Source organism: Leucopleurus acutus (genome assembly GCF_964270905.1).
Source record: "Leucopleurus acutus genome assembly, chromosome: 10".
Taxonomy (NCBI): Eukaryota; Metazoa; Chordata; class Mammalia; order Artiodactyla; family Delphinidae; genus Leucopleurus; species Leucopleurus acutus.
The window spans coordinates 37,396,837-37,423,936 of NC_139153.1; the positions used below are offsets into that span (position 1 = coordinate 37,396,837).

Consider the following 27,100-nt stretch of genomic DNA (forward strand, 5'->3'; position numbering starts at 1 on the left):
TCTGATAAGGGGTTAATATCCAAAATATACAAAGAACTCATACAATTCAACAACAAAAAAATCCAAACCCAATTAAAAAATGGGCAGAGGATTTGAATAAACATCTTTTCAAAAAAGACATACAGATGGCCTGTATGTAAAAAAGAATAAAAAAGAATGAAATCTTGCCATTTGCAACAACATGGACAGACCTAGCAGGTGTTATGCTAAGCGAAATAAGTTAGACAGAGAAAGACAAACGCTGTATGATTTCACTTATGTGTGAAATCTAAAAAACAAATGAACAAACATAACAAAACAGAAACAGAGTTATAGATACAGAGAACAAACAGGTAGTTGCCAGAGGGAAGGGGCTGGGGAAGGAAAGAAATAGGTGAGGGAGATTAAAAGCTACAAACTTCCAGTTGCAAATAAGTTACCTGTATGAAATGTACAGTGTGGGGAATATGGTCAATAACTATGTAATATCTTTGTATGGTGACTAACTAGACTTCTCATGATGATCATTTTGAGATGTATAGAAATACCAAATCACTATGTTGTATACCAGGAACTAACATAGCGTTGTATGTCTATTATACTTCAAAAACAAACAAATTCAGAGAAAAGAGATCAGATTTGTGGTAACCAGAGGTGGGAGGTAAGGGGGAGAGGAAACTGGATGAAGTAAGTCAAAAGGTACAAACTTCCAGTTATAAGGTAAATAAGTACTAGGGATGTAAGGTTCAGCATGATAAATACAATTAATACTGCTGTATGTTATATATGAAAATTGTTAAAAGAGTAAATCCTAAGAGTTCCCATCAGAAGAAAAATTTTTTTTCTATTTCTTTAATTTTGTATCTATATGAGATGATGCATGTTCACTAAACTTATTGTGATAACCATTTCATGATGCAGGTAAGTCAAATCATTATGCTGTACATCTTAACACAGGGCTGTATATCAATTATATCTCAATAAAACTGGAAGAAAAAAACTTAATCTTTGTAATAACAAACATGGAAAGAGGGGGAAACGGCATTGTCAAATATATAAAAGAACTCAGAATATGGGGACCATGAGCCTTTCATGGAAAATAAAAACTAGTTAATAAAATTCCAACAATTAACAAGTAAATCAAGGGACTTCCATGGTGGCGCAGTGGTTAAGAATCCGCCTGCCAATGCAGGGGACACAGATTCCAGCCCTGGTCTGGGAAGATCCCACATGCTACAGAGCAACGAAGCCCGTGCACCACAACTACTGAGCCTGTGAGCCACAGCTACTGAGCCCACGTGCCACAACTACTGAAGCCCGCACTCCTAGAGCCCGTGTTCCACAACAAGAGAAGCCACCACAATGAGAAGCCCACGCACCACAACAAAGAGTAGCTCCCGCTCACCACAACTAGAGAAAGCCCGCATGCAGCAACGAAGACCCAACGCAGCCAAAAATAAATAAATAAAGAGCCTTCATGCTGCAACTAAGACCCGATGCAGCCAAAATAAATAAATAAATAATAAAATAAATGTTTTAAAAAAAACCTTTCATCTAAAAAAAAAAAGTAAATCAAAACTTTAAACTCAGGAATGAAAAAGCTGACATGAAAGGACTGGTGGTGTCTTGTGCATGCATTAGATATAGAATGAATATTAAATAACTAAGTAAATTAATGTTACAGAACAGAATTTAAACATGATTAAATTGATGAAATTGGACAGTGTAAAACTATTAATCAGTGCTCTAATTGCCATTTAATGCAGTGTAAAAATACTAATTAATTAATGAGAAATGTTCTCAATTTCTCAACAAGGAATTAATCAATCAATATGGTCTGCAATGAAAATATGGTTAATAAAAAAAAAAGCATAATGCTGCAAGACGACCAGGGTGAGTTTCACATTTTGTGAATCAAACTTACGAGACACAAGAGGCTGTCCCAGCACCAAAGTTATTTTGCTTGGAGAAAGGATCCAGAACAGGGAGCCCAGTGTCCCAGGGCCTGTGAGACCCAGACACAGTCTGTCAAGCCACCATCCCTGAGGAATGGGAACCAACATGAGTGCAGACCACATCACCACAGAGAAGCTGCAGCGCCTGGGCTCCCTCCCCTGAAATACCTCGCTAGCCCCTAGCACCTGTGGGTGTCTGCCTCGCACACATCCGTGCATTGGCAGTGCATTAATGACGGGTTAGTCAGCAACCCCCAGACCAGGTGCAGTGTGCTTCAGGAAGAGCTAGCATCAGCTCACCCTCCTCCTGTTCATGTTGTAAGAAGGCTGACCACAGGTCAAACTCTCTCTCCTCCCATTCCCTGAGACTAAAGGAATGTTTACCTCTAAATGTCACTGTCTCTTTTCTTAAACGTACAGGGATCTTTCAGGGGGAAAAAATATTTTTAGTGGTGAAGAAATGTATGAGAAGTTCTAAGTTTCTTCAGTTTCACTTCATATTCACTTTCTTCAAATAGAATCAAGTAAAATTAAATCTTTTGTTTTGTTTTTGCGGTACGCAGGCCTCTCACTGTTGTGGCCTCTCCCGTTGCGGAGCACAGGCTCCAGACGTGCAGGCTCAGTGGCCATGGCTCACAGGCCCAGCCGCTCCGCAGCATGTGGGATCTTCCCGGACTGGGGCACAAACCCCTGTCCCCTGCATCGGCAGGCAGACTCTCAACCACTGCGCCACCAGGGAAGCCCAGAATCAAGTAAAATTAAATCTTAACTAAAAAAATAAACATATGGCATGATCCCATTTTTATGAAAGTATTTCTATCTCCCATTCTTCCTGTAAAACCGCAAAGAAATATGTCTAGGATGCTATACCAGAAATGTCAATGATGGTTATATTTGAATGATAAAACTTGAGGTTATTTATTTATTTATTTTTGGCTGCATTGTCTCTTCATTGCTGCGCGCAGGCTGTCTCTAGTTGTGGTGAGCAAACCCTACTCTTTGTTGTGGTGCGTGGGCTTCTCACTGCGGTGACTTCTCTTGTTGTAGAGCACAGGCTCTAGGCATGGGAGCTTCAGTAGTTGTGGCACGCGGTCTCAGTAGTTGAGGCGCATGGCACGGGCTTCGTTGCTCTGGGGCATGTGGGATCTTCCAGGACCAGGGATAGAACCAGTGTCCCCTGCATTGGCAGGCAGATTCTTAACCACTGTGCCACCAGGGAAGTCCAAGAGGTAATTTAGTTTCTTTTTGTACTTTTCTGCTTAAACTGTTATGGGGAGCATGTACTGTTTTCACAGAAAGAATAAAGCGATTTTTCTTAAAAACAAACATACAAACCCTGATATCTTGGCAAGAGTCCTCAGGTATAAAACTTCCCTGTTTTACTCTCTTCCTCTTGCTCTTCCCCCCTCCCCCACCCCAAGTCTCCTCCATTTCCCTCCTCCCTCCCTTTTCACTTCCTTTTAACCCCCCACCTCTCTCCTTCCCTTGCTTTCCCCAGTTCTAGCCCTCTTCCCCAGACTGCGAAAACTGCATCTTTCGTGCTGATGCCCCGCGGGCCCACAGGGGTGGCAATGGTAGGCTACTTCCCTTTTTCTGCAGGAGGCTGGGGTGGGCACATTTTTTAAGACCCTCAGCGACCCCTCAACCTCTCAGGACCCCCCACACCAGGAGAGGAGGTGAGAGCAGCCACAGTGGGGCGGGAGGAACGGAGAGAGAGCGCTCTGGCTGAATAGAGCTCTGGGGCAAGGCTCTCCACACGATTCCGCCCTGTGGACGAGCTTGAATCTTCCCGTCTCCGTGTCATCCCCTCAGCTCCATTTTTTGCCCCCAATACCTTTGCTCAGTACATTCCAACTTCGTGGGTTGCGATATTCTCTCAAGGGTCTGCCTCTGCAGAGGGCTCACTATCCCCTACGCCGCGCGAGGAGGATCAGTGAGCAGAGTGGCCGGAACCACTTTCGCCCAAGCCGAGGGACCCCCTGTTGAGAGGGAGCTCCAGGACCACCCAGACAGGCTGAGGGCTACCTGCAGTTTACCACAAGAAGTCTCCCTCCAGAGGACGACTGGGTCGTGCACCGGACTAGAGAGACGATAGGTCTGCCCGCCCACCTCAAGGTAACTTCCACGCAACGTTTTAGGCGCACAGTTAAAAGCATAACACCGCCCCCACCTCCACCCCCGGCTTCCCTTATAGATTTACTGGTGCATCTATGCCTCACTATCCTTGTCTCCTCTCTTCGTACCTAGCTCACTCTTACTTTCGCGCCTTACTGCGCTGGAAATGGGGGGAAAAAACCTCTGCCAAACATTTTCCAACCTCGCCGCTCCCGCTTGGAACTTCTCATTGCGCAGGGCACGTCAGGAAAAGTTTCCAGCCCTTTTCAGAGGCTACAGACCGCAACTACAGGAGCTTTGCCCTCAGGGGTTTGCCTTATCCACCACTTAATTAACAGTCATCAGCTACAACCGTGTGGAAATATAAAATGTAGCCTTACTTAAATAGACTGTAAGAGACTTCGTGCTGTGGTCTTGCCGCGGTCCCTTCGCGAGTTCCCTCGTGCCACAAGCGGTCTGCGTGTTGGGAGGGGGGGCAGTCCCGCGCCCCTCGGTCAGGGCCCACGGTGGTGGGACCGCGCCCAAGCCGCCATCATTAGCTGCGCACCTCCTCAGTGGGCTGCCTCTTGGCGGGGGTCCGGCCCCGCCCCCGCCTCCGCCCCCGCCCCCGCCCCCGCCTCCGCCTCAGCCTCCGCCTCGCCCTAAAGGCAAGGGAGCTCGGGCGGGGCTGCGTTGCCCTTGGGGCCACGCCCCCGGCGTACGTGCGCCAGCGGTAACCCGCGTGTGCTAGTGTCCTTGGCTCACCAGGGTTGCGGGATTGGGAGGCTCCGGGACTCTCCGTCTGCTTAAGTGTAGACAGGGTGCCTCCGCCTGGCGCCGCCACATCCCCTCCCTTACCCGCCCGCCGCCCGCCGCCGCGATCCCATGGCGGGGAGGGGAGGGCAGCCTGGCGATGGGGGCGCCGCCCACAATAAGGAAGGGAAAAGAAGCTTTTTCACAAACCACCTCCCTTAATAGCCAATGCCTGTTTTCAGAAACTTATCACGCTTTTCGAGAAAGGATGGTTCCCTGACCAAATACGTCCTAAAACTATGAGGATGTCCGTTCCAGGGGAGCAAACCCTGGAACACAGGAATTAATCATTGGCCATAGAAGCTATAGAGAAGCCTTCAGGAAGGTTGCTCATCCGGGGTACCAGGGACGCCAGGTTAGGACACGGCCCCAGGACGCTGGGGCCAGCAGGACCGCCATATGGGGGAGGAGATAACCCCTATTTTGGCTAGGGTCGAGGGGACTAGGTGAACGGGGACCTCTGGGACCAATCCTGTCTTAGGGAGCCCCCACAGGAGCTCCTAACGGTAGTGCTCCTGTTACAGGAGTACTCTCTCCCTGAAGGAACAATGGGAAACATCTCCTCCATCCCCAAGGCCTCCCCCCTTGGGATCATTCTGAGTCACTGGAACAAGTTTTCTCTAGATTTTTTTTTATTATTATTACAAATATTGAAGATGATATCGGTATCAGACAACATCAATTGCTTAAATGCAAACGTTATTTTTAAAATTAACATTACTTTCTTTTTTTAATTAATTAATTAGGCTGCCTCCGGTCTTAGGTGCAGCAGACGGAATCCTTGCTGCGGCATGCATAATCTCTCCCAGCGCGTGGGCTTCTCTCCAGCTGCAGCGCTCTGGCTCCAGAGCTCGTGGCCTCTCTAGTTGGAGCACACGGGCTCAGCAGTTGCAGCACTCAGGCCTAGTTGCCCCGCCACACGCAGGACCCCAGTTCCCCAACCAGGGATCAAACCCACATCCCCCACATTGGAAGGCGGACTCTCAACCACTGGACCACCAGGGAAGTCCCTCTATATTCTTTAAAACGAAGAAATCTCGTTTTATTTTGTAAAACAGCCTGACACCAATATAAACTTGAGGACCATCAGGCCTGGTCAGAGAATGGAATCCTCAACTATAATACCGTCCTACAGTTAGACACTTTTGCAGAAGGCAAGGAAGATGGACAGAAGTTCCTTATGTGCAGGCTTTTATGACCCTAAGAGAAAACCCAGAGCTATGCAACTCCTATGTTAGGGAACCTTGCTGGCTGGGACCCCTTCAGGCTACACAAAAGCCCTCTCTATTGGCATTCCTGGAGGAACCCAAGCCCCCAGGCAGAAGACCCTAGCCCCAACACTCACCATCGTCAGCCCCTCCCCCGCCCTAAAAGCCCCTTTACCCTTCTGTACCAAAAGCACAGCCACAGCTTCTTTGCCCCCTTCAGGAAGTAGTAGGTGGGCCTCAGGGAATTACCAGAGTCCACCCCCTTTTCCTTTGTCTGACCTCAACCAGCACTGCACTCCCTTGGGTGGATTCTGGGAGGCCTCTAGCCGGTTCACCCAAGAATTCCAGGGACTGACTCTCTCCTCTGACTTTACCTGGAAGGACCTAAATATTGTTCTTTTCCACTGCTGCACCACTGAGGAAAAGACCTGTATTTGGGCACAGCATCAATCAGATCAGGGAATCCCAGGGAAAACAAAGTTTGTCACTCCTTTAAAAATCACCTTAAAGGAGGCTAATGGCTTCCTTCCAGGTGTCAATACCCTCCCTTTCCAGTAAACTCCCTGTATCTCTGCTCTTTTGCTTCTCATGAGGTCACGGCTCCTTTAACCTCACCCATCCTAATGGTCCTCCTTTTTTTTTTTTTTAAACATGTTTAACATGGATGTTTTTTTTTTAAACACCCCCTAACATCTTTCTAGCAACTTCCAACCATGAGGTCTGACAGACCCAGCGTCACTTTTTTTTAAATATTTATTTATTTATTTGGTTGCACTGGGTCTTAGTTGTGGCAGGTGGGCTCCTTAGTTGTGGCATGTGAACTCTTAGTTGCGGCATGCATGTGGGATCTAGTTCCCTGATCAGGATCAAACCCAGGCCCCCTGCATTGGGAGCGCAGAGTCTTATCCACTGCGCCACCAGGGAAGTCCCTTCTTATTCACATAGTCACAGCTCCAGCTTACAAACATCCACTATCTGACACCATGAATGCCATTGCTAAAGTTACTAACTCTTCTGATGGTTGGATCTGCCCCCACAGCTGTACCTCCCCAAAGGACCTACATCTTTTAGGACTCCCTACCTCCTTGAGGGACTTGATGGGGCAAACAGCAAAATATTTTGGTTATTTACCACCCCAGTGCAGTAAAGAAGGAAGGACTGGGGCAGAAACCAACTGGAGGCCAAGGTCTCTGGAACAGACACCCTCCTCCAAATCAGAGGGAAGGGTATTTCAGCTTTTAGACAAAGTTAGCCTCTGTTTTACTGGTATTAGCATCTGGAGACAAGAATTACGATGGCTTAATGAAACATACTACAATCACACTCTAATTTTTAGTAATCACAGTTAGGTGACAGACACCAACCAGACTGCCAATATCTAATATGTGGGGAGCGTCACTATCTGGCGGAAGAACCTAGTGACTGGAATAAATAAAACTAAAACTCACAATAAAAGCATAATAATAGAGTTAACAATACACGAGAGAAGGCCAGCAGAGGGATTGGACAATATTCCGGACTAATGTTTAATATAATGAATACACTCAGATATACTCCAGTTTCTCCCTGTTAGCTGCTATAGCGAAACCTGAGGTGCCAAGGGAAAAAAATCCCACAGCTTCAGAAAACTCCAGCTTCAAATGATGATACGTCAGGGATTTCAAACCATCCCACTTGAAGATGAGGACTATCAACATCCACTGGATAAGCATGCTGCCTCCTTCTACTCCCCACTCTCCATCTCCACCACTGTAAACAACCCCCAAACCCCTATCTCTGACAGACAGCAAGGAGACCTGGACCCATAGGTAGGGACAACACCCATGCTCAGCTTGAAGCAGTTGCAGAAGATGGACCATCGACCCTTTGCCCCTTGAAAGACTTTAAGGGTCCAGATTCCTTGAAGGGGGAATGTTAGAGCAGGTAGATAGCTAGATGTGAACAGAGAAAGGCGGACACAGGCCAAATGGCAGGAAACCACATCTTGTAAACAGTGGGGGTCCTCGGGCAGACAAAGAAAAGCAGGAACTTCAGGACTGACAGGAAACCACACATTTGGGGTGATAAGTGTCCTGGAGCCAGACAAAGAAAGGTGGGAAAAGGCACGACTCTCTGGAATCTGAAGGTAACATTTTGCTCATTATGCTCTCATTACAATAAAATTAGCCTTGCAGATAAGAAGTTCCCATCATGCACCGACACCATGACACTAATGACCAAGACTAAAGGACAAAAATCCCTCCTCCCTTTGGGAACGTGGAGCTGGGATGAAAATCAGGGAATCCTCCCCAATGAATATTCCATTCCTTCATTTCTATACCCCACATAACTGGCTTGCCAAAGAAGCTCAGCCCAGCTAGTCACTTGAGCCTGCCCGCTCTCTGAGCGTTCTGTTGCTTAAGTAAATCCTGGCTTTGCTTTCTTGACCTCCCTGTCTCGTCTCTGAATTCCTTCTGCCACGAGACAAGAACCTACTTTCCAGTAACATCCGGAAAGGGCAGGGGCCTCTGAGCCCCCACCCCTTTCAGGGCTTTGTGGACATGAATGTGGCATTGGAGAAGAGAGCAGGGACATAAACCCAGAACACTTAAGATTGGGGGGAGAACTGGGCGCTTGGTCTTAGTAATGTGTGATAAGGACTGAGAGCTAAGGAGTGAAGGACAAGAGCTTCTCCACCTTCAACACTGTCGGGGAGTGGGGATGGCAAGGAAGGAAGGAAAGGGATGTGGTCCATAGACTTGAGGACTGACCTTTAGGAAGTCTTCACCTGCCTCCAGCTCCCAGGCCTCTGGGCCCTCTCCTTGGATGGGTGGCAGGGATAGGAGAGTCTTCACTGAATACACTTTGTACCTTTTTAGCTGTGAACCATGTTAATTACTACCTTTTAAAACTTATTATTTTTACATTTTAAGGAAAATATACTTGAGCCATGCGAAGGAGGATTGCTTTTCAGTTGCAAGAGGAGTTGCAGAGTTGCTCAGTTGCAAAGCCCTGTCTTGGCCTGCCCAGGGCCTGGGAGGGTGGGCAAATGTTCCTTGGATCCAGTTTAGCATGAAGACCCAGAAAAGGCCACACTGGAAGCAGGGAACAGCACCACAATTCCCATGGGGCGCAGCGCCCTGATGTCTGGTCACTAGGGGCTGCACCTAGGCCTGGGTCATTCAGGGCAGGGATCTGGGGCAGAGACACCCCAGTAGAGTTGCCAAAATGAGCAAGTGAAAATACAGGATGCCCAGGTAAATTGGAACGTCAGATAAACAATAAAAATGTTTAGTGTATGTCCCAAATATCGCATGAGATATACTTATACCAAAAAGGTTTCCATTGTTCATATGACATTCAAACTTGACTGGGCATTCTGTATTTTATTTGGCATCCCTACACCCCAAATATTGGCTGGAGAGGAAAAGCCACTCTTGCAATTTTCTTTTTTCAGTTTTCTGTTTTCATTTCTTAAATTGTTAACCCAAATTTCCACAGCCTTACCAGCCTATAGATGCAAATGAATTCACTTAAAAATCACAAATGTCGGGACTTCCCTGGTGGTCCAATGGGTAAGACTCGGTGCGTCCAATTCAGGGGGCCCGGTGGGAACTAGATCCCACGTGATGCCGCAACTGAAAGATCCCACATGCCACAAGGAAGAGCCTGTGTGCCGTAACTAAGACCCGGCGCTGCCAAAGTAAAAATGAATTTAAAAAACAAAAAACAAATGTCCCTGGTCTGCCCGTCTCCCAGTGCAGGACCTCGTCCCTCTAAGATACCACAGTCTGGGGCCTCCCCCAAAACGTCAGTTTCCTCTGCTCCTGTGGTAGCTGCGTGCCCTCTGCCCCCTAGGCCACAGAAGGGCAGCGGTTGCTTGGCTGAGTCGAGTCCGAGCCTGTGCCTCGGCGCCCTCTGCTGGTGAGTCCCAGACTGCAAACGCGGGGGCTGCTTGAGGGCGCTGGGCTCCACAATCCCACCGCGGGGCGAGCGCCTCCAGGGATGGGAAAAAGGCCCCCTTCTCCCACCTCTCACCGGGTCCGACAGCAGATGGTCTCTCCAACTGCCCTCCCTACCTCACCTCCTCCCTCCTCACGCCCTCTTCCTGGCTTTGTTCGCACCACATGAACAGGCGATGCTCCAGCCTGTGCCTCCTCTTGGCTCCCTCCACCCCAAACGCTCAGCCTGGCTCTGAGCTGACCAAAGGCTCCTCCAAGTGCCAGGCAGGCCAGACAATGGAAAAGCCCACAGTTCCCAAGGGTCACAGTCAGCTTCCCCGCCTGCTCCATCACCCACATCGTCCACGTCCTCCCCCAGACTGCCAGGTGAGCTTGTGTCCATTTAAATCTCCCATCCTCACCCCAGTAGTGCCTTGGCCTGTCTGTAGCAGCTCCTTTCAAGGAAGGATGGCTTATTCATTTTCTGTGTCTCCACCAGGCGGGACTGGGTCTGTCTTGTGGCCACCAGATCCTCCTAGCATAGGCACAGAGCAGAGTGAACAAATACTGGCAAAATGAAGGTTGAGAGGCTGTGGTGGGGGTGAGGGGCCTCCCTGGATCAGAGGCAAAGAGTGATTTTTTTTTTTTTTAATAAAGACACTTTATTTACAGATAATACAAAATAAACTACAGGACAAACTACTGTGCAGGAGGAGCGACGGCCCCCATTTTGACCCCCCTCCCCATCCCAGAATAACTTATATAAAAAATTTAAAAGGCCCTAGAAGGAGGGAGGGGCAGGGCTGGAAGCACCTTTGCTGATTGGGGATTGGGGCCTTCAGTCCTCATCCATCCTGTTCCAGTGCAGAGTGGACCCTGGCTTGCTCCCTTCCAAGTCCTGGGCCTGGCAAGGAGGGAACACAGCTGCAAGGGCAATTGGTGGTCGTTATAGAGGCTCCCAGACCAAGGACTCTGACTTCTGACTCTGAAGGGTTTGAGTGAATAGGTTGGTAAGTGGCGCTGGGGGCGGGCATGGGGTTGGCATTATTGCAGTGCTCCAGCCATCTTCCTCCTGGCCCTAGACACGGGTCTGCGCCGGCTTCTGGGGAGCAGCCGTGTTGGGGCAGGAGTGTGGGGATCCTCAAAGCGATGATGTTGTTGAGTCCACCACCTCGCGGCCGTTGCAAACAGTGGGGACAAACTGGGAGCCAGACCCTAGGGAAAGGAAGCTGGAGGTTGGGGCCAGTCCCAAGGTCCCTTATACAGTAGGGAAGCAGGGCGGCGGAGAGCAGCTCACCATCATCCCCCACACACCCTCTCCTGTCCAGCCTCATCTAGGGGGCACTTCACCCCCAGCCAAGGAATCTCAGCAACCCAGGGAGTTGCTCCCATGATGAGGAACTAAGGTGGGGAGAGGGGGCACAGGTGTAGAGGGGTCTTAGAAATAGATGGACGCTGACCTTGGCCGAGGCTGGAGCTGGCTCTGGCAGCTGCACTGCTGAAGCGGCTGGTGGGTGCGCGGTGGCTAACCACATTCTTCTGTGGCTGGAACAGGATGATGTGCAGCTTGGGCGCGAAGAGACAGCCGAGCACCACAGAGCCGCTGAGGCTGACGGACACACACATGGTGGTGGTCTGCACCTGTGATGGGAGAGGTCAAGGATGAGTCTGTCCCACAGGCCTGGGCCTGGCCCCAGGAACCCTGCCCAGGAGGTGGGGTAAGGAGCAGGGGAGACCGTAAGCATCCAACACTGGACCTTGGTCTGTCTGCCAAGCTCCAAAGAATTTTTAGGAAGGTTGGGCACAGTCCCAGCATCAGCCCCAGTGCACCGTCTTCCAGGATGACCAGAGTTCTAGCTGTGGGGGTGAACATGCAGAGTGCATGTGGGAGTGGGTGTGCAGGCATGTGTGTGTGTGCGGGTGTGTGTAGGGGTGCAGGTATGGAGTGCATGCATGTAAGGGCATGAATATCTGTACAGTGTGTGTGTGTGTAGGGGGTGGTGAGAGTGTGCAGTTGTGTGTGTAAGTATAGGATGCATGTATATGGATGTGTGGGAAGATGTGGATGTTTGCCAGGTGTGCTGGTATGTGCACGTGTGTGAGTGTAGGGATACGTGTGTGCACGCATGTGTGTGTGGGTACTGTGTGTGTACATGCCAGGTAAGTCCTTAGCCACCTATGACTGGCATGCAAATGCAAATCATATGCAAATGCAGGCTGAGTCAGAGCAGATTCCCTCCCCAGCTCGGGCCTCCACTGCCCAGGCAGGTGGCCCAGCAGGTGCAAGAGCAGCCCACACCCAGCCGTCCCTGGCCACCGGCACTGCCCACCATACCTCTGTCCTGAGGAAAAGGGCTTTTGCAGGGGCTCTTGCCTCAATTTTCCTGCTCCTTTAATTGTTAAAATTGTCAGCTCAGACCCTGCTCTATACTCCCAAGCTGAGTGACCTTAGGCAAGGAATTGAACCTCCCTGAGTCTCCATTTCTTCATCTGGAAAACGGGGAGAGCCACAGAATTTACTCCAGAATTGTGAGGATTACCCAAGATTATCCTCTTATTGTTCAGAGCTCAGCTCACCTGTCACCTCCTTGGGGAGGTCTGCCCTGACCACTCCATCTGAAGCAGCCATTGCCCCTTGAAGCTGAGGAGACGCATTGAGCACTCAGTGCCAGTTGGAATTTTGCTAGGAAGCCACCAACTGGGGTACAGTTTTCACCTGCTTTGACCTTCCTGAACCCTACACCCCAGATCTCCTCCCCCTCTTTGCTTCACCTTTCCTGACCTCCCTGGTTTCATCTCTCAATCCCAGAGTTGCACAGCACTGGGGGCACCACGCCACACTGCACAGGTCCAAGGGGCATCAAAGCATTGTACCCTCTGGGGCTGCTGGTTTAATAGCTCTGCCATTCCCATTCCTGCTTCACTCTCACCTCTGCCTACCTTTCCACCATGTACACCCCCCCCACCTCAACTCCAGGCGAGGGGGAGGGCAATGCAGACCCTCTGCTCCAATCAGCTTCCGTATTGGCTGCCCTCCCCACCTCCTCCACCCTACCTATTCCCACCTGCCTGTGCTGCAGAGTCCAGTTCAAGGACCCTTCTTCCAAAAAGCCCTCTCTGACTTCCTACACACTCATACACACACCACCACCACCACCACCACATACACACCTCCCTCTTCTGTATTCTCACTGGGGCCTTTTGTCAACCTAAACCGGTCAGCAGCTCTTTGGTCAATCACCCTGCTAGTCTGGGAGCTCCACAAAAGCAGAGACCAGGGCTCCCCTTCTGCAGCCAACCCCTCAGTGGAACAGGGTAGAGCCTCTGCTGATTTGGACACATTTCGGCACTTCCACCTCCACCCAGGTTAGGAGATAACATCTGAGTCCTGAAATCTCTTCTCAGCTCTAATTCCTCCACCTCCATGGCCATTTCCCCAGGCCCCACTCAACCTTCCCACCTTCCCCTGGGGTCCACTCCTAACTGGGCCACCACAAGCTGTGTGCTCCTGGGTGAGGATTTAACCTGTTGGAGCCTCAGAGTTATCAGAAGATTAAATGAGATATCAGGAAATAGAAGGTCCTGTGTCCCACTCCACCCTGCCCCCCACCCACCCCCAGGCCTCAGCCCACCCTGGAGTAGGTAGCTCACCCGGTAGTCACTGGAGGTGACATAGAAGATGGGCAGGAAGGCCAGCCAGATGATGCAGGTGGTGTACATGGTGAAGCCGATGAACTTGGCCTCATTGAAGTTTTCAGGGCACTTGCGGGTCTTGAAGGCATAGAGTGTGCAGAGCGCAATGAGGAGCACATTGTAGGCCAGCGAGCCCAGCATGCTTGCATCGCGGTGGTTGCAGCGCAATGTCACTACCTCCCGCCGCTCAGGGGCTGTCTCCTTGCCCGTGCCTGGTGCCTCCACCACCAGCCAGGCAGCCACGATGAGCAGCTGGCCCGAGATAAGGGCCAGACAGATGGCCACCTGCGAGGCAGGGCTGATGAAGCGTGGCCGCTGGGCTCCCTCCCGGGCCCCACCGAAGATGCGCGCAATGCGGTTGGTCTTGGTGAGCAGGGCCGAGTAGCAGACGGAGAAGGCAGTGCCCAACCCGAGGCGCCGTAAGGTGCACACCACTGTGGATGGCTTGGCAATGAAGACGAAGGTCATGCAGTAGCAGAGGAAGACACCACCTAGCAGAATGTAGCAGAGCTCCCGGCCAGAGGCCTTGACCACTGGGGTGGCATTGTGCCGCACGAAGACGCCCAGTACAAAGAGGGTGGCCAGGGCGCCTAGGCAGGCGATGGTGACAGGTCCCACGGCCCAGGCATCGCCCCAGCGGATGTACTCCTGGGGCAGCTCAAAGCAGCCAGTCAGGCTGGCATTGGGCCAGTAGCCCAGGCCACAGTCAGCACAGGTGAACTCATCCAGCCGGTACTCGTAGGGCTGGCAGGGGATGCAGAGCCAGCAGCAGACCTCCCCCGGCTGCATACTTTTCACCTCATTCTGGAGGCAGGGCTCACTGCAGCGAGAGGCCGGAAGGGGCCCGGCTGAGAGGGAGGCCCATGGGATGAGGCTGGTGTCCAGGGTCAGGCCTTCTGCCCAGTAGCCCACCTTCTGGTAGCGATAGTGCCCACTGCCTGCCCGCAGATAGGTGAAGATATTGTAGCGACCAATACCGTCCCCAAAGCGGTCGAAGCGGACCTCACTGTGGGTGTCAGCTGGGCGGAAGGGCGCTGGGGTCGAGGAGGGAAGGAAGAGAGGGTTGGATTGGTGGGTCATCCTGATGTGACCTCAACCCTAACATAGAACTCAAACCCCAAAGCTTAGGTCAGCCCTCATCCTTCTGATCCTCAACCCAGCACTAAAGCCAGCCTAACCCCAGCCATTTTTCTAAATGAGAGGCTACAACAAACCCCAACCCTAAGCCCCAAATAGAACCCCAACCTTAAAATCCAGGCACCTCCACAAACCTAATGCCCACACCAATCCCCAACCATGACTCCCAAAACCCAGCCTTAGACCTTCCAACCCAGACCCCAGACCCCAACTTTATCCCAACACACACCACAACCCTTTCCCCAAACCAACCATGGAGACCCCCTAAGGCTAAACTCGACCTTAGGTCTAGTCCTGGTCCTACTTTTAATCCCATCAATGACATCCCCACCTCCAGCCCCGGATAGTCCTAACACTGATCCCAGTGCAAGCTGAATCCCAACCTCAGTGGTCACCTGGAACCACCAATGTTCACCAGAATACGCTTGGCAGGCATCTCACAAATCACTCTACTCCCCATCCCCACTCCCCTGTGAACCTCACATCTCTCAGCCAGGCTCAGAAGGCAGGTACCCCTGTTATCCCATGTCCCAGTAAGAAATGGTGTTCAAGTTAGCAGATCATGTACTTAAGGCCCCGTGGTGAATGGTGCAGCCTGGTGTTGAATGCAGGTCCCCCGCAGCCCCTACTCTTTCTACCCAAAAAAGTCCTCAAAATCCAACTTGAGCCCTACCATAAATTCCACTTAGCCCAGCGGGCTAAATTCAGCCTTGTTCTAATGTCAACCCAATCAGACCCAAATGCAACACTAACCCCCACTCTGATTCTCCCATAACTCTGAATGTCAGTCTTATTGGAATTACTATTCCTCTTGATCCTGGTCCAGTACTCCAAGCTTTGTCAGCCCTGGCACCCTCTCTCACTGTTCCCACAGTGATTCTTCCTGAAGCACAACGATGATTCTGAGGCATTTATTTTTCTTGAAGCTGGAACTTCTATTAAAATAACTTTTGGTTTGAAGAGACTGTGGCCACCTTGAGTGGAAAACCAAGATTAGGAATAGAAATTTTCCTGGAAAATAGTGTGTCATCCTGATGCACCTTCCTTCTGACTCTCACTGATATTTTGCTGCCTGACAATGGGCTTGAGGTCTCCTGATCCCTACTCCCTTCATGATAAAGAGACAGGAGATAAAGGGCAAGGCCCAAGCAGGAACCAGAGATCCTCACAGTGAAGGACCAGGCCAGACATCTACTCTCTGGAAGGAACTCAGGAAGTGGAACCTTAGTCCTGGCTCCTGTTGGAGTCCTCTCTGCCTAGCTGTCCTTGTTCTGGCTCTGACACCAGCCCCTTGGGTAATGCCCTTACTTGCTATGTGCTATGTTTTCTTAGCCGTGTACTAGAACCTGAGGGCCTGTTCCCTTTCACCCTCGGAGGGCCAGCTGCCTGGTGGACACTGGCCAGCAGCATTACCATCGAACTTGACGTTGAGCACGAAGTCTTTGTAGAGGCGGCGCCCGTTGACAGGCCGCATTGCATCACAGAGGCGGGTGGTGTTGGGGCAGAGGGTGCGATGCATGTTGTGCAGCGCGTGGGCCATGGCATACACCGCATTGACCACAAACATGATCTTGGACTCTTGCTCAAAGGGCACAGCCTGCAGGGAGTGGGCTGCACAGTCTCTCTGCCGGAAGCTGCAGCGAAACCTCTGCTCCCAGAACTCGCGGAACCAGGGGTTCCGGCTGTTATTCCACGGGTCCAGGCTCCGGAAGTAGGAGGCAAAGTCGCTGATGGGGTAGGAAGCCAGCTCTATGGTGATGGCACCTTCAGCAGCGCCCTCGCTACCTGCCACCACGCTCTCCAGGGCCCCCCAGCCATCGCTGGCCACCCAGGTGAAGCTGGCATTGAGACGCTGGGTGGCAGCGAGGAGCTCGCGGGCGTCCTCGGAACGGGTGAATAGGACAGCCACGCGGGCACTGGGTTTCTGCAGCAGGGCTCGCACCACGCCCTCGAAGGCTGTGCGGCTCATAGCACGGCCCACCTTCTCTGAGGTGGCCACACAGATGTTGCGGGCACGGGCCTCTAGCTCAAAGGCTTCGATGCCTGTCTCGCCATAGTCGCCCTCGGATGCCACAGTGGACACGTAGGTCCAGTTGAAGAAGCGGAGAATCTCAGCCATGGCTTTGGCTTGGAAGAAGTCAGGGGGCACCGTGCGGGCAAAGTAGTCATAGCGGGACTTGTCACTCAGCTTGGCACTAGTGGATGCATAGCTGATCTGAGGGATCTGAAATAGCCGCAGGAGGTTGGCCACCTGGGGGAGGGGTAGAGAGGGCGAAGATAGAGACCAAGTCAAATGCTGGAGACGGATGTGCCCCCACAGCTATTGGACCTTGGGATCAAGTGCCCATGTGGTTGTCCCTGAGGTCTCCCTCTCCCAAAAGACCTATATCTTTCTTTTTTTGTGTGGCACGCGGGCCTCTCACTGTTGTGGCCTCTTCCGTTGCGGAGCACAGGCTCCCGATGCACAGGCTCAGCAGCCATGGCTCACGGGCCCAGCCGCTCCGCGGCATGTGGGATCTTCCCGGACCGGGGCACGAACCCGTGTCCCCTGCATCGGCAGGCGGACTCTCAACCACTGCGCCACCAGGGAAGCCCAAGACCTATATCTTGTCTTGATGTGTCTTCCCCCTGGTGGCAGGGAGTTTTCTATCCCTTCCCAAGGGCTGAGAAAGACCCAGGGCCAAGGCACCAGGGTCCTGAGCCACACCTGAACCCCTCTGCTGTCTCCCTTCAGACTCATGGCAGTAACAAAGAAAGAGAGCTAAGGGAAGGCCCAAGTCCTGGGTGGAGAGAGGTTGGCCACTGGCTGCACAGGGAAAAGTAGGCCCTAGATGGCAAGTGGGATGCTCAGGGCTCTTAAGCTCTCTACCCCGGAGTCAATTCTGATGGGATGATGGAGAAAGGAGGAAAAGACTCCCCCAGGAAGACCCAGATTTGAGGGCTCCATAACCCTGAGAGCCCAAGAGTTGGTCTCCACTGGATGCCTGACCCTGAAATAAACAAGGCTTCCTGCCTACCACTGCCTGCCTGGCAGCCGATCTCCCACCCCCAGATTCCTGGGACCTGCCCCTAAGAGTGGGGTCTAGCCAAGGACCAGGTGGGATGGTGGGTAGGTGAGAGCAGGGCATGGTCCAGGTTCCACAAGCGGGAGTTAGGTCCTGTATTTGCAACTGGGACACAGGTTTTTACTCTGACAGTGTCAATGCCTTCCCTGTACTTTCTAACTCTGTGCCCCTGGGCAAGTTAGCAAACCTCCCTGAGCCTCAGTTTCTCATTCCTGCCTTACAAGGTTGATGAGCAGATAAAAATGATGTATGTGAAGCCACAATGCCTGGAAGATGATAGGGGTTTTGGCAAGAGAGAAGGGGCCAGAATATGGAGGAATCATTAACAGGCAGGTGCAGCCTATGGATAAAGGACTGAGCTTTGCTTTGACCCAGACAAGGAAGAAGCAGACTGATGTTGAGGTGTGGGCCCTGTTGCAGGAGGCAGGCAACTTGGGGTTGGAGAGAGGTAACTGGGCTCCTGGAGATGAATACATGGGGCCCTGAAGAGAATTGTGAAGAGCAGGTGCTGGGAAAGCACCCCAGAGGCCCCTGCAGACATCAGCAGGTGGGAGGCTGCCTACCCATCCCTGCCCCTGCACCCCCAGGGCTGCAGATGTAGGTGCTGCTACAGCCACACCTGTCCAAGCTACTGCTGGACACTTCCAGTAGCTGGAACTAGCAGGACTGGTAATTCATTCCCTGCAATAGGGGTATGAGCAGGCCTCCCCAACCCCAGGCCAGAAGCCGCCTTCATGGTTTAGACTCCTGCTTCCTTTCTCCTAAACAAGCCTTCCAGGTCAGAGGTCCTGGCCCTGCTTCTGATGGCAATGCCCTCTGCTGGCCTCCTAAAGGAAGCTGAGGCCCCAGACAAGGCCCTCCTTGCAACACTCCCAACCCCAATCCCAGCTCTGGCCTCACCTTCCAGCAGCCTATGTCAGGCACCAGGAAGGTAAGGGTCCAAGCAAGAGGAGGAACCCAGTCAGGGACAGGGAGGATCCCACCTGGGCTAAAGCAGCCAGATGTGGCAAGGGACATTAGCTGAGCCCTCTGCTGACCCCTTATGGGAGAACAGGAGGAGGGAGGACCTGGTTCCCTCCCCTTTCCACCCCTTCAAATCCTACACCCACTGAAGACCCTTGGGTACCCTCCTCCTCACCTCCACACACATCCTGCTTCTCTTCCTTCTGGGTCCCCAACCCCTGTTTCTCTTCTCTGGTTTGCTCTTGGCTTCTATTTTCCACCCCTTTCCAATCCAAAGACAGATGACCTGACAGTCCCGGAGGTCCTTGGCTGAGAGCCCTAGGTTCATGTCTCCACTTTGTGAGCACCTGGACTTGTGCCTTGCCTCGCTCCAAGCCTCAGTTTCCTCATCTATGAAATGGCTTAATAACAATAGCAGCTAATGTTGATTACGCCGTTACGATCTGCCAGGCCCCCTCATTAAATTTCCACCACACCCCTAAGAGTGGTAAGTATTATGAGTCCCATTTTATAAGGATGAAACTGAGGCACAGAAGAGAGAAATAATGTCCAGAGTCACACAGTAAGTGGGAGAGCCAGGATTCAAAACGCCTATTAAGTTTCTTAGGGCTGTATAACATCAGATGTGTGTGTGCGTATGTGTTGGAAGTGGGATGCTTTCCTTGCACAGTCTCTAAAATTGTACTCCCATTTTGCCACAGGGGCACTTTCTTAGTCTTCTGTAAAAAGCTACTCGAAGGAAGCTTCTAGTCCCTCTTCTAATGCATGGTAGCCCAGAGGCCCTGCTCAGCAGGAATTCCAGGTCCCCACCTCTGGCCTCCCTCCCCAGCCCCCACTTAAACAGCCCCCATGTACCTGGATAGAGACATCGCTGTAGGAGCCGCCAATGACACCAGTGATGGCAGTGGGAGCATCACCATGGGTGGCATAAGAACCATCGGGGCAAACATGGCGTGAGCCATCGGCACCATGGCTGAGTGATGCACGCACGAAGTCAAGTGCCTGCTCCAGGGCATGTGTGTCCTTGGAGCAACTGTCGAGTATGTGTGCACCCAGGCGCACGCCCGGCAGCAGGCTTGGGTCATGGTTGATACGATCCAGCGCAAAAAGCATGGCCTCCAGGCGCTGGATGCCGCGATGTTCATTGACAGGACCACACTCCTCTGCTGGGCCGCCCTTCTGGTGTACCGGAAACAGCCCACCCAGAATCAGGTCCCCCTCCAGGGTCAGCACCTTCTTGGCTGGGCCCTCAGCCACAGCGCCCCACAGCAGCAGCAGAGCCAGGAACCCAAGCAGTGATCCCATGGCCCCAAAGGGGATGGATGGGTCCAGCAGACCTGGGCCTCCAGGGGGTGAGGGCAGAAGCAGCAAAGGCAAAGAGAGGTATAAATAGACCAGGAAAGGACAGACAGGAAAAGGATGAGGAGGGACCCAGCTCCTGCAGAGAGAGAGAGAGAGAGACAGACAGACAGACAGACAGACAAACAGGTAGGGAACAGTGGAACCTGAGAGTGGCTACCCCTTCTGACTCTGCCTCCCCCAAACTCCTTTCCCAGGGACTGAGGAGCCAGGGAGAGGTGGTGCTCCTAACTAGGATGAGAAACTCCTGGGACACCCCTTTGGCCTGTCTCTCAGCCCTGCCCAGATCTGCGGCTGGAGATGGGCTCTGTGCCCATCCCAAATTTAGCAGAGATGGAGGATTACAGAGAGTAAAGGCCCAAACAGAAAACAGAAGACCCAGAAGAATGTCCAACACCCTGCCAAAACCTCCCGGGACCCCAAAGTCAACAGCTTTGCAGCAGAAGGTCACAGTTACAAACTTGGGAGTCCAGTCCCTATCCTGAGCCTTGGATTTCCAGAGAGGAGCCATCGCTGGCTGAGAACAAAGGGTAGTTAGTCTCCAACCTCTAAGGAAACTGAAGCCCAGGTGAGCACCCAAGGTTCCCAGCCTCTCGTTCTTAAAAAGCCATCCCCAACACCCCCTGACTGGGGAAATAATAGAGACTCTAGGCTTTGGAAGTTAGATAGCAAGGTAGAGAGGCTGGCCCTAGAGAGGGACACCGAAGTGACCACAGGTCCTAAAGTCAACAGGGAAAGTAGATGTGAGTGTATGTGTGTGTCAGGGGTGGGGGGGCAGTCCACCTGGTCAAAATCTCAAAACAGGGCTCAAGGTGAGATTTTGGACACGTTAGCACTATATAGACTGCCGTTTGAGACTTTTTGCTTTCGTTTTCTCTTCAGCTCAGAACCAAGCAGAGAAAGTCACCATCTCGACTCCCCATCCTTGGTCTCAGGGCCCTGTCCATCCTGGCCCCGGCCCTCAGAGACCCTGCCTCCCTCTTCCACTCTGCACCCTGTATTTGTGCCCCAGCTGCCCTCCCAGACACCCATCCCACACAGGTTGTCACAATCACACAGGCTTGGGAAGGCTAGCAGAGGGAAACTGAACCTGAAGAAGGTCAGAACTAGTTGAAGGACCCCATATCCTGGCCACAGAGACTGGGGCTCTTCACTTTGCCCCCGCAGCTCCCCAGGGTTAGTCTGCCACTGGGGCTAGGCCAGGAGAACTGCGATCCTGTGCATGGCCAGAAAGCAGCAGCTCAAGCAGGCAAACAGGAGAGAGAGGTAAGCATGAAGCCCAACACAGATGGGGACACGGACCCAGATGGGGGCTGAGGTCCAAACTGGTCAAGACCACGATCCTCCCACAGGGGTGGCTGGGACCAAAGCTCCAACAAGGGACAGAACCCTGAAGGGAGAGAGAACCCTAGAAGGGGGCAGCCTGGGGGCCTGGGCCACAAAATTCAGGGAGGGAGCGATGGAGCCTGGGAGGCTGAGACAAAGACAGAGGCACAGACAGAAAGACTGACCAAAGGACGGAGGGGCAGGAAGAATGAGGGATCGAGATGCAGAGCGTGCGTTCTTTGGGGAAGAAAGGCGGGACGTCTAGGGCTGTCTTCCCGCTTCCCGGAGCTCCTGGCAAGCGTTGTCTGGACGCCCTGGCCAGTCTCAGCCCCAGGAGCCCCAGAACTCGAGGGCCCGTGGGACCCCAGGACGTGGGGTCAGGATCGATAAGGTCGGTGGCGGCCGCGGCACCACCAGGCTTACCCTACCTTGCGCGCCCGGCTCTGGCGCGGAGAAAAACGGAGAGGAGCCGGGGGCGCGGGGTTCCAGCTCCCGCTAGAGCGCTCGCTCGCTCGCTCGCTCGCTGGCTCGGCAGCTCTGCGCTCTCCGCCGCCCGCTCAACCTGCAGCTTTCAATCGCGGCCCGCCCCGCCCCCGGCCCCGGCCCGCCCTCAGCCCCTCCTCCATTCCAGATCTCCCGCGGCCAACCGGGCCTCCACCTCCTCCCAGACTCCTCCAACGCTCCCCTCTTCAGACGCACCGGCCCGGCGCTGTCCGCCGCGTGGTGCTGAATCCTCGGGCTCTCCCACCCTGTGCTGGAGCAGTTGCCTCTTGGCCCCCTCCACCCCAAGTCAGACTGCGTCCCAGAGAGCAGCGGGCATGAGGCACTGGGCTGGGAAGGTCACTGAGCCCCGGGAGGTGCGCACAGTGCTATGGGTTCCCATCTGCGAGAGCGGGAGGGCTGGCCCTAGGGTAGTGGGGTCCACTGGGAGATAGGTAAAGAGGCACGTAGGAGATAGGTGGAGCGCTTAGCCTGCTGCATCCCTGTCCTCACACTGATTCTCCGTATCCATGAACTGCAGTTCCGTCCACATGCCAGGCCTGGGGTGGGGGAATGTGTCTTCAGCCCCAAGTGCGAGCTGGGGCCTGAGTCACTAGAAGGAAGAGATGGAGTGTGTGTGGGGGGGGGAGGATCAGAGGAGGATGGGACATTCTCTTCCTTCCTGCAGATGACCTTTAAAACCACTACACCCCACACACATCCAGCCCTGACCTCGCCCCCACCCCTCCACTAATCTCCACTCTCTTGTGCAAAGGGCATTAATGGCAAAGAGATACCAATCTGGGGTGGGGGGTGGGGTTGCAGGACCAGGGACTCAGGGTCAACCCTGAGGGACAGGCTGGGGCTGGCAGGGGGATCTGGGAGGGAGGGGGCTGGGAAGAGGCTCCTGAAACTGGCTGCTGCATAGGAGGGAGCAGGAGCTGGAGCCCGAGCAGAGGGAGGACAGCTCTGAGAAGATGTTCTTGAGTCTTCTTCCCTCCTGCAGCAGAGTGCGGAAGGATACCCCTGGGTAGGGGTGGTGGATAATCTGCATCGCCACACTGTACTGAGGGATTTGGAGAGGGGGGCTGCACCCAGATTTAGCCCCAGAGCCATAATGCACGCACTAACATGTACTAAGGGGCACAGCATCTATACACGTTCCCCTGGTGCTGCCCTTTCTTCCACAGGTGTCAGTAGAGGTAAGGCTAGCTCAGATGCATGCCAATGAGCACATGCTAATCCCAGGTCCCTCTGGTACACACACCTACATATGGGCTTGGCGTTGGGGGTTGGGGGGCAGGGGGTTGTCACCAGGGAAGGACAGGCGTTTTCCCTGGACACAGAAACTGGACGCTCCACTGCTCTGGAAAGAGCACAGCTGTACAACAGACCAAGACATCAAACCCAAACAAACTCCATCGCTAATATGAGGCAAGGTGGCAGCAGGATGAGGGTACAGAGCTGTCAGACAAGGCTGGAGAGACAGACATGCTGTCTGCCAGCTCCTGCTGTTCCCACCCTCTCCGCTGTCTCAGAGCAACTGCTCCCTGGGGTAGGTGAGTGATGGCCTGGGCCCCTGGAGCAGAGGGGCTGACAGTAGCAGGGTTCTGAGGTGAGAGGAGCTGCACAGCAGTCCCAGCCCACTCACCAAGGCAGCCTCACAAAAGACATGGGGCTTTATAAACACAGCACAAGCCCAAGTGGCCATTATATGGCCTGCAGCAAGTGAGCTGCACAGTCCCGCGACAGCACATGGACATGCAGTTACACACCCAGCTATGCACAAACACACACCCAGCCTGTGTCCACATGCAGAGCTGTACATGTGGACACAGCCACACACATAGCAGTACACATAAACACACAACTGCACACACAGCTGTATATACAGACACAGCCGTAATTCATAGCTCTACATGTGGACACACAGCTGTACACATGAACACATATACGTAGCTGTACAAGTGAACATGTCCACACATATATAGCTATACTCATGGACACACAGCTGCAAAGACCTATAGCTTTACATATGGACACAGAAAAACACACAGCTTTACACATGAACACACCCCGCCAAACATAGTTGTACACAGACACATAACTACACACAGACAGCTGTATATGGACAAAGCCCCCCGAGTGACGCTCCCAGATAGCCAGCCTCACACCCCTATATTTCAACCAAAGTTAGACACTAAGCACAGCAACACGTGCACAGAGTCACATAGCCATCCACACAAGGTACAGCCACTACATAAAAGACCAAAGGCATGCGTGTGTTCGCATGCACACACGCAGATACACAGCCACTGGCAGGCACAGCGGGGATGTCCTCACCGGCTGGACAGATAACAGTGTCAGCACAGGCACACTCTAGCCACAGACACAAAGGCATCCCTTGGAAGCAGACTGAGGCAGGCTGTGAGCTCCCCACTCCTGAGCCCCAGAGGGCACCCCATGCTCAGCTTTCACACCCCTTGTCCTGATCTGCCTGCTCTCCAGCAGCCTGGGGGAGCCTCTGGGGCTGCTGCAATGGAGGGGCAGCTGTCAAGTGGGGCCAAAGAACAGGGAGTGAAAGGCCTCCAATTCCCTCTACCCCCCCCCCCCCAGGGTACCTGGCCAAGTTCTTTCCTCTCCTCAGGTTGGGGGTGCTCCTGCCCACTCTGGGGTCCCCAAGAACCGGAACCATTGTGGAACAAACAAATGCACAGTACAAATCCAGGTAAAACAAAGAAAAGCATTTGCTTTATTCTGGGTCCTGGAAGCTCCAATGTGAATCTGAAAAAAAGATGTAACAGGGGTGGCAGCCGCAGGGGCTCAGTGCCAACAGTCCCGGCTCCTTTGGGTCTGGGAGCTGAGAGGGCAGTGAGGAGAAGGCTTAGCCAGAGGCCCAGGGCAGTAGAAGTCAGGTCCGCTTGAGACCCCTGGCCCCAGCCTGAGCCCGGGAGGTGGAGGAAGAAGAGGACTGAAGAGGCTGCTCAGTTCCTTAGCAACTGCACCACAGGAAGGTGCAGGCTGTGGGTTACTCCTCGCCCTTCTCAGGGGTACTGGGCTCCCGGGGCCACTTGGCAACCCCAAGGGGTTCAGCCTCAGGGCCGACCCTTGCCTCCCCAAGGGGTCCCTCGCCCTCCAGGTCCAGCTCCTCAAAGGAGGAGCCGCTGGCACCCGACTCGCTGTAGCTGTGCTCACTGCGGGTGTCACCATCATCCCAGCCACGGCTGCTCACCCCAGGGGACAGTGTGGCAGCTGAAGTCTCCCGGCTGCCAGGACCCACCTCCAGGCTTACAGAACTTGTGTCACTCATCGTGTCAGTTCCTGGAGGAAGAGGGAGCACAGGTTAGCTAGGGCCCCCACCCCCTCCTCCAGGGAGAGGACTGAGGCTCTCCCACCAGCCCAGCAACTCAGCATACACAGTGTGCTCATGAATAATAAAGCTGCCCCGGCTCAAGAGGCTCATTCCAGCTGCCCTCTGCCCTGTCTTGAGCTGCACTGGCAGGGCAGAGGGACAGAACAGGGAGGGAGTGAGGGAGGACAGCCTGCTGTATACTCCTCTCCCTACCCTGAATTAGCCTCAGCTCCCTGCACTCCCACAAAGCCTGCTGCCCCCCAGCCCCCAACAGTCCATTAAGGACCATTCAGCCCCAACCTGAGAAGCTGAGGGTAGGACAGAGATTTAAGTAGTGTCCCCTCCTCCACCCCCCATCAGGCTTGGAGAGAGGTTTCTCCAAGGCCAGAACACTGCCCATAAGGCCTGAGGACAGGAGAATGGACCAGGAGGCCTGCTCTCCTGTGTCCCTCCCCCATGCAGGGTTCCCCAAGGGGCAGCCATATCCCTGCCTCTGGCCCACACTGAGCCCCAGTTTGAGGAGGAGGCTGGGGCAGGAGTGGGATGGAGAAGTCCTGAGAAATCTCGACCAATTACATGGGAGGAGGGTGTTGGGACGAAGCATTTTAAGGACTTTCTTCTTCTATGCCTGGGTCACCCCAGAGAAGTCCTTACCCATCCCCAACCACTAGTGGCTCCTGAGCCACAAAGCAGCAGAAGGGACCATGGGAGAACTCTGCAAGTGGCTGGAGTGCCCTGAGATGTCTCCCAGCCTGCTCCTCCCACCCCCAACACGTCCTCCAGGGCAGGTTCATCTGCCCTGCTCAGGAGCAGCCCCTCAATTCACCTCCTCAGGTCAGAGGCACTGACAGCAGTTGGGGGTGGCAAGGAGGAGCAAAGAGCTCAGGCCTACTGTGCGTAGGAATCCAGATTGAGAAAAGGCGGATATGCTTCCCTTCCTGTGTGAGAGGGAAGGGGGCAGCTATCAAACATCACAAAGTGACGGGTGGGCCAGCTTCCTCAGATCCTGTCTCCATGGTGATTGAGCCCCGAGCCCGGCACAGCTGGGGACTGCTTGGCGTTTTGGACTTGGCCTGGAACTTTCACTGAACCTCAGCTGGAGCCCAGGGTGAGGGGTGGGGTGGGGTGGGATCTGCTCCCTCAGCCTCCTCGGCCCCAAGATGACCTCTGGGACCTACTGACAGAGGTGAGATGAGCCCTGTAAGTGCCAGGTTGCTGGCCCAGGGCCCTCTTCTTGCTGGGGCCTCAGTCATGGCTCCCAGAGTGGAGGTATTCAAGAGTGAGCCAGGACTACTCCCTGAATTATAGGTGGTTCCCTCTGACCCTGGAGCAGGACTCCAGCCCCTCTTTCTTGCCTTAAATAATGACTGGTGCCCCAGAGGCTGCAGGCCTGAAAGGAGCAAAGGAGCGGGATAATTTCTCCCTGGCCCCATTAAGTTCAATCCACCCACCCACCCAATGGCTCTCTCGGGACCCAGGTATGGGAACCTGCCTGCTTGCCAGCTAGCTGCCTCCTCCCTCTCCCAGTTCCTAGGCTAGGAATGATCAGAGGAAGGAGCCCAGGGGTGCCCCTTCAGGCCAGGGACCAGCATGCTGGATGAGGACAGCCCCTGGGTACATGTGGACACTTCTGGCAAAGGAGTCCAAGGCAGGGAAGTGGCAACCCTCCAGCTCCATCAAGGTCTACACAGGAGGAAGTCCAGAGTCCTGGGTCTGTGTCCCAGGGCAGAAGAGGCCAGGCAAGGCAGGGTAGCAC

At 53.4% G+C, this 27,100-nt stretch overlaps 2 protein-coding genes across 3 annotated transcripts in view; both read right to left on the reverse strand.

Annotated features, from left to right (window-relative positions):
- Positions 1-11,110: 11,110 nt before the first annotated feature.
- Positions 11,111-20,697, reverse strand: GRM2 (glutamate metabotropic receptor 2; the record flags this gene model as incomplete). The annotated part of the gene is made up of 5 exons (XM_082848907.1): positions 19,683-20,697; positions 16,213-17,050; positions 13,621-14,696; positions 11,430-11,610; positions 11,111-11,184 (listed from the first exon to the last, which is right to left on the reverse strand). The coding sequence occupies exons 1-5, from the start codon at positions 20,130-20,132 to the stop codon at positions 11,111-11,113; spliced, it is 2,619 nt and encodes an 872-aa protein (XP_082705033.1). The 5' UTR covers positions 20,133-20,697.
- Positions 20,698-24,756: 4,059 nt separating this feature from the next.
- The window catches only part of TEX264 (testis expressed 264, ER-phagy receptor), a 29,226-nt gene continuing 26,882 nt past the window's right edge, over positions 24,757-27,100 (reverse strand). For both annotated transcript variants that reach the window (XM_082847337.1, XM_082847336.1), the window contains one exon: positions 24,757-25,313. In XM_082847337.1, the coding sequence (XP_082703463.1) occupies positions 25,021-25,313 (293 nt within the window). In that variant the 3' untranslated portion in view covers positions 24,757-25,020. The remainder of the gene's footprint in view (positions 25,314-27,100) is intronic.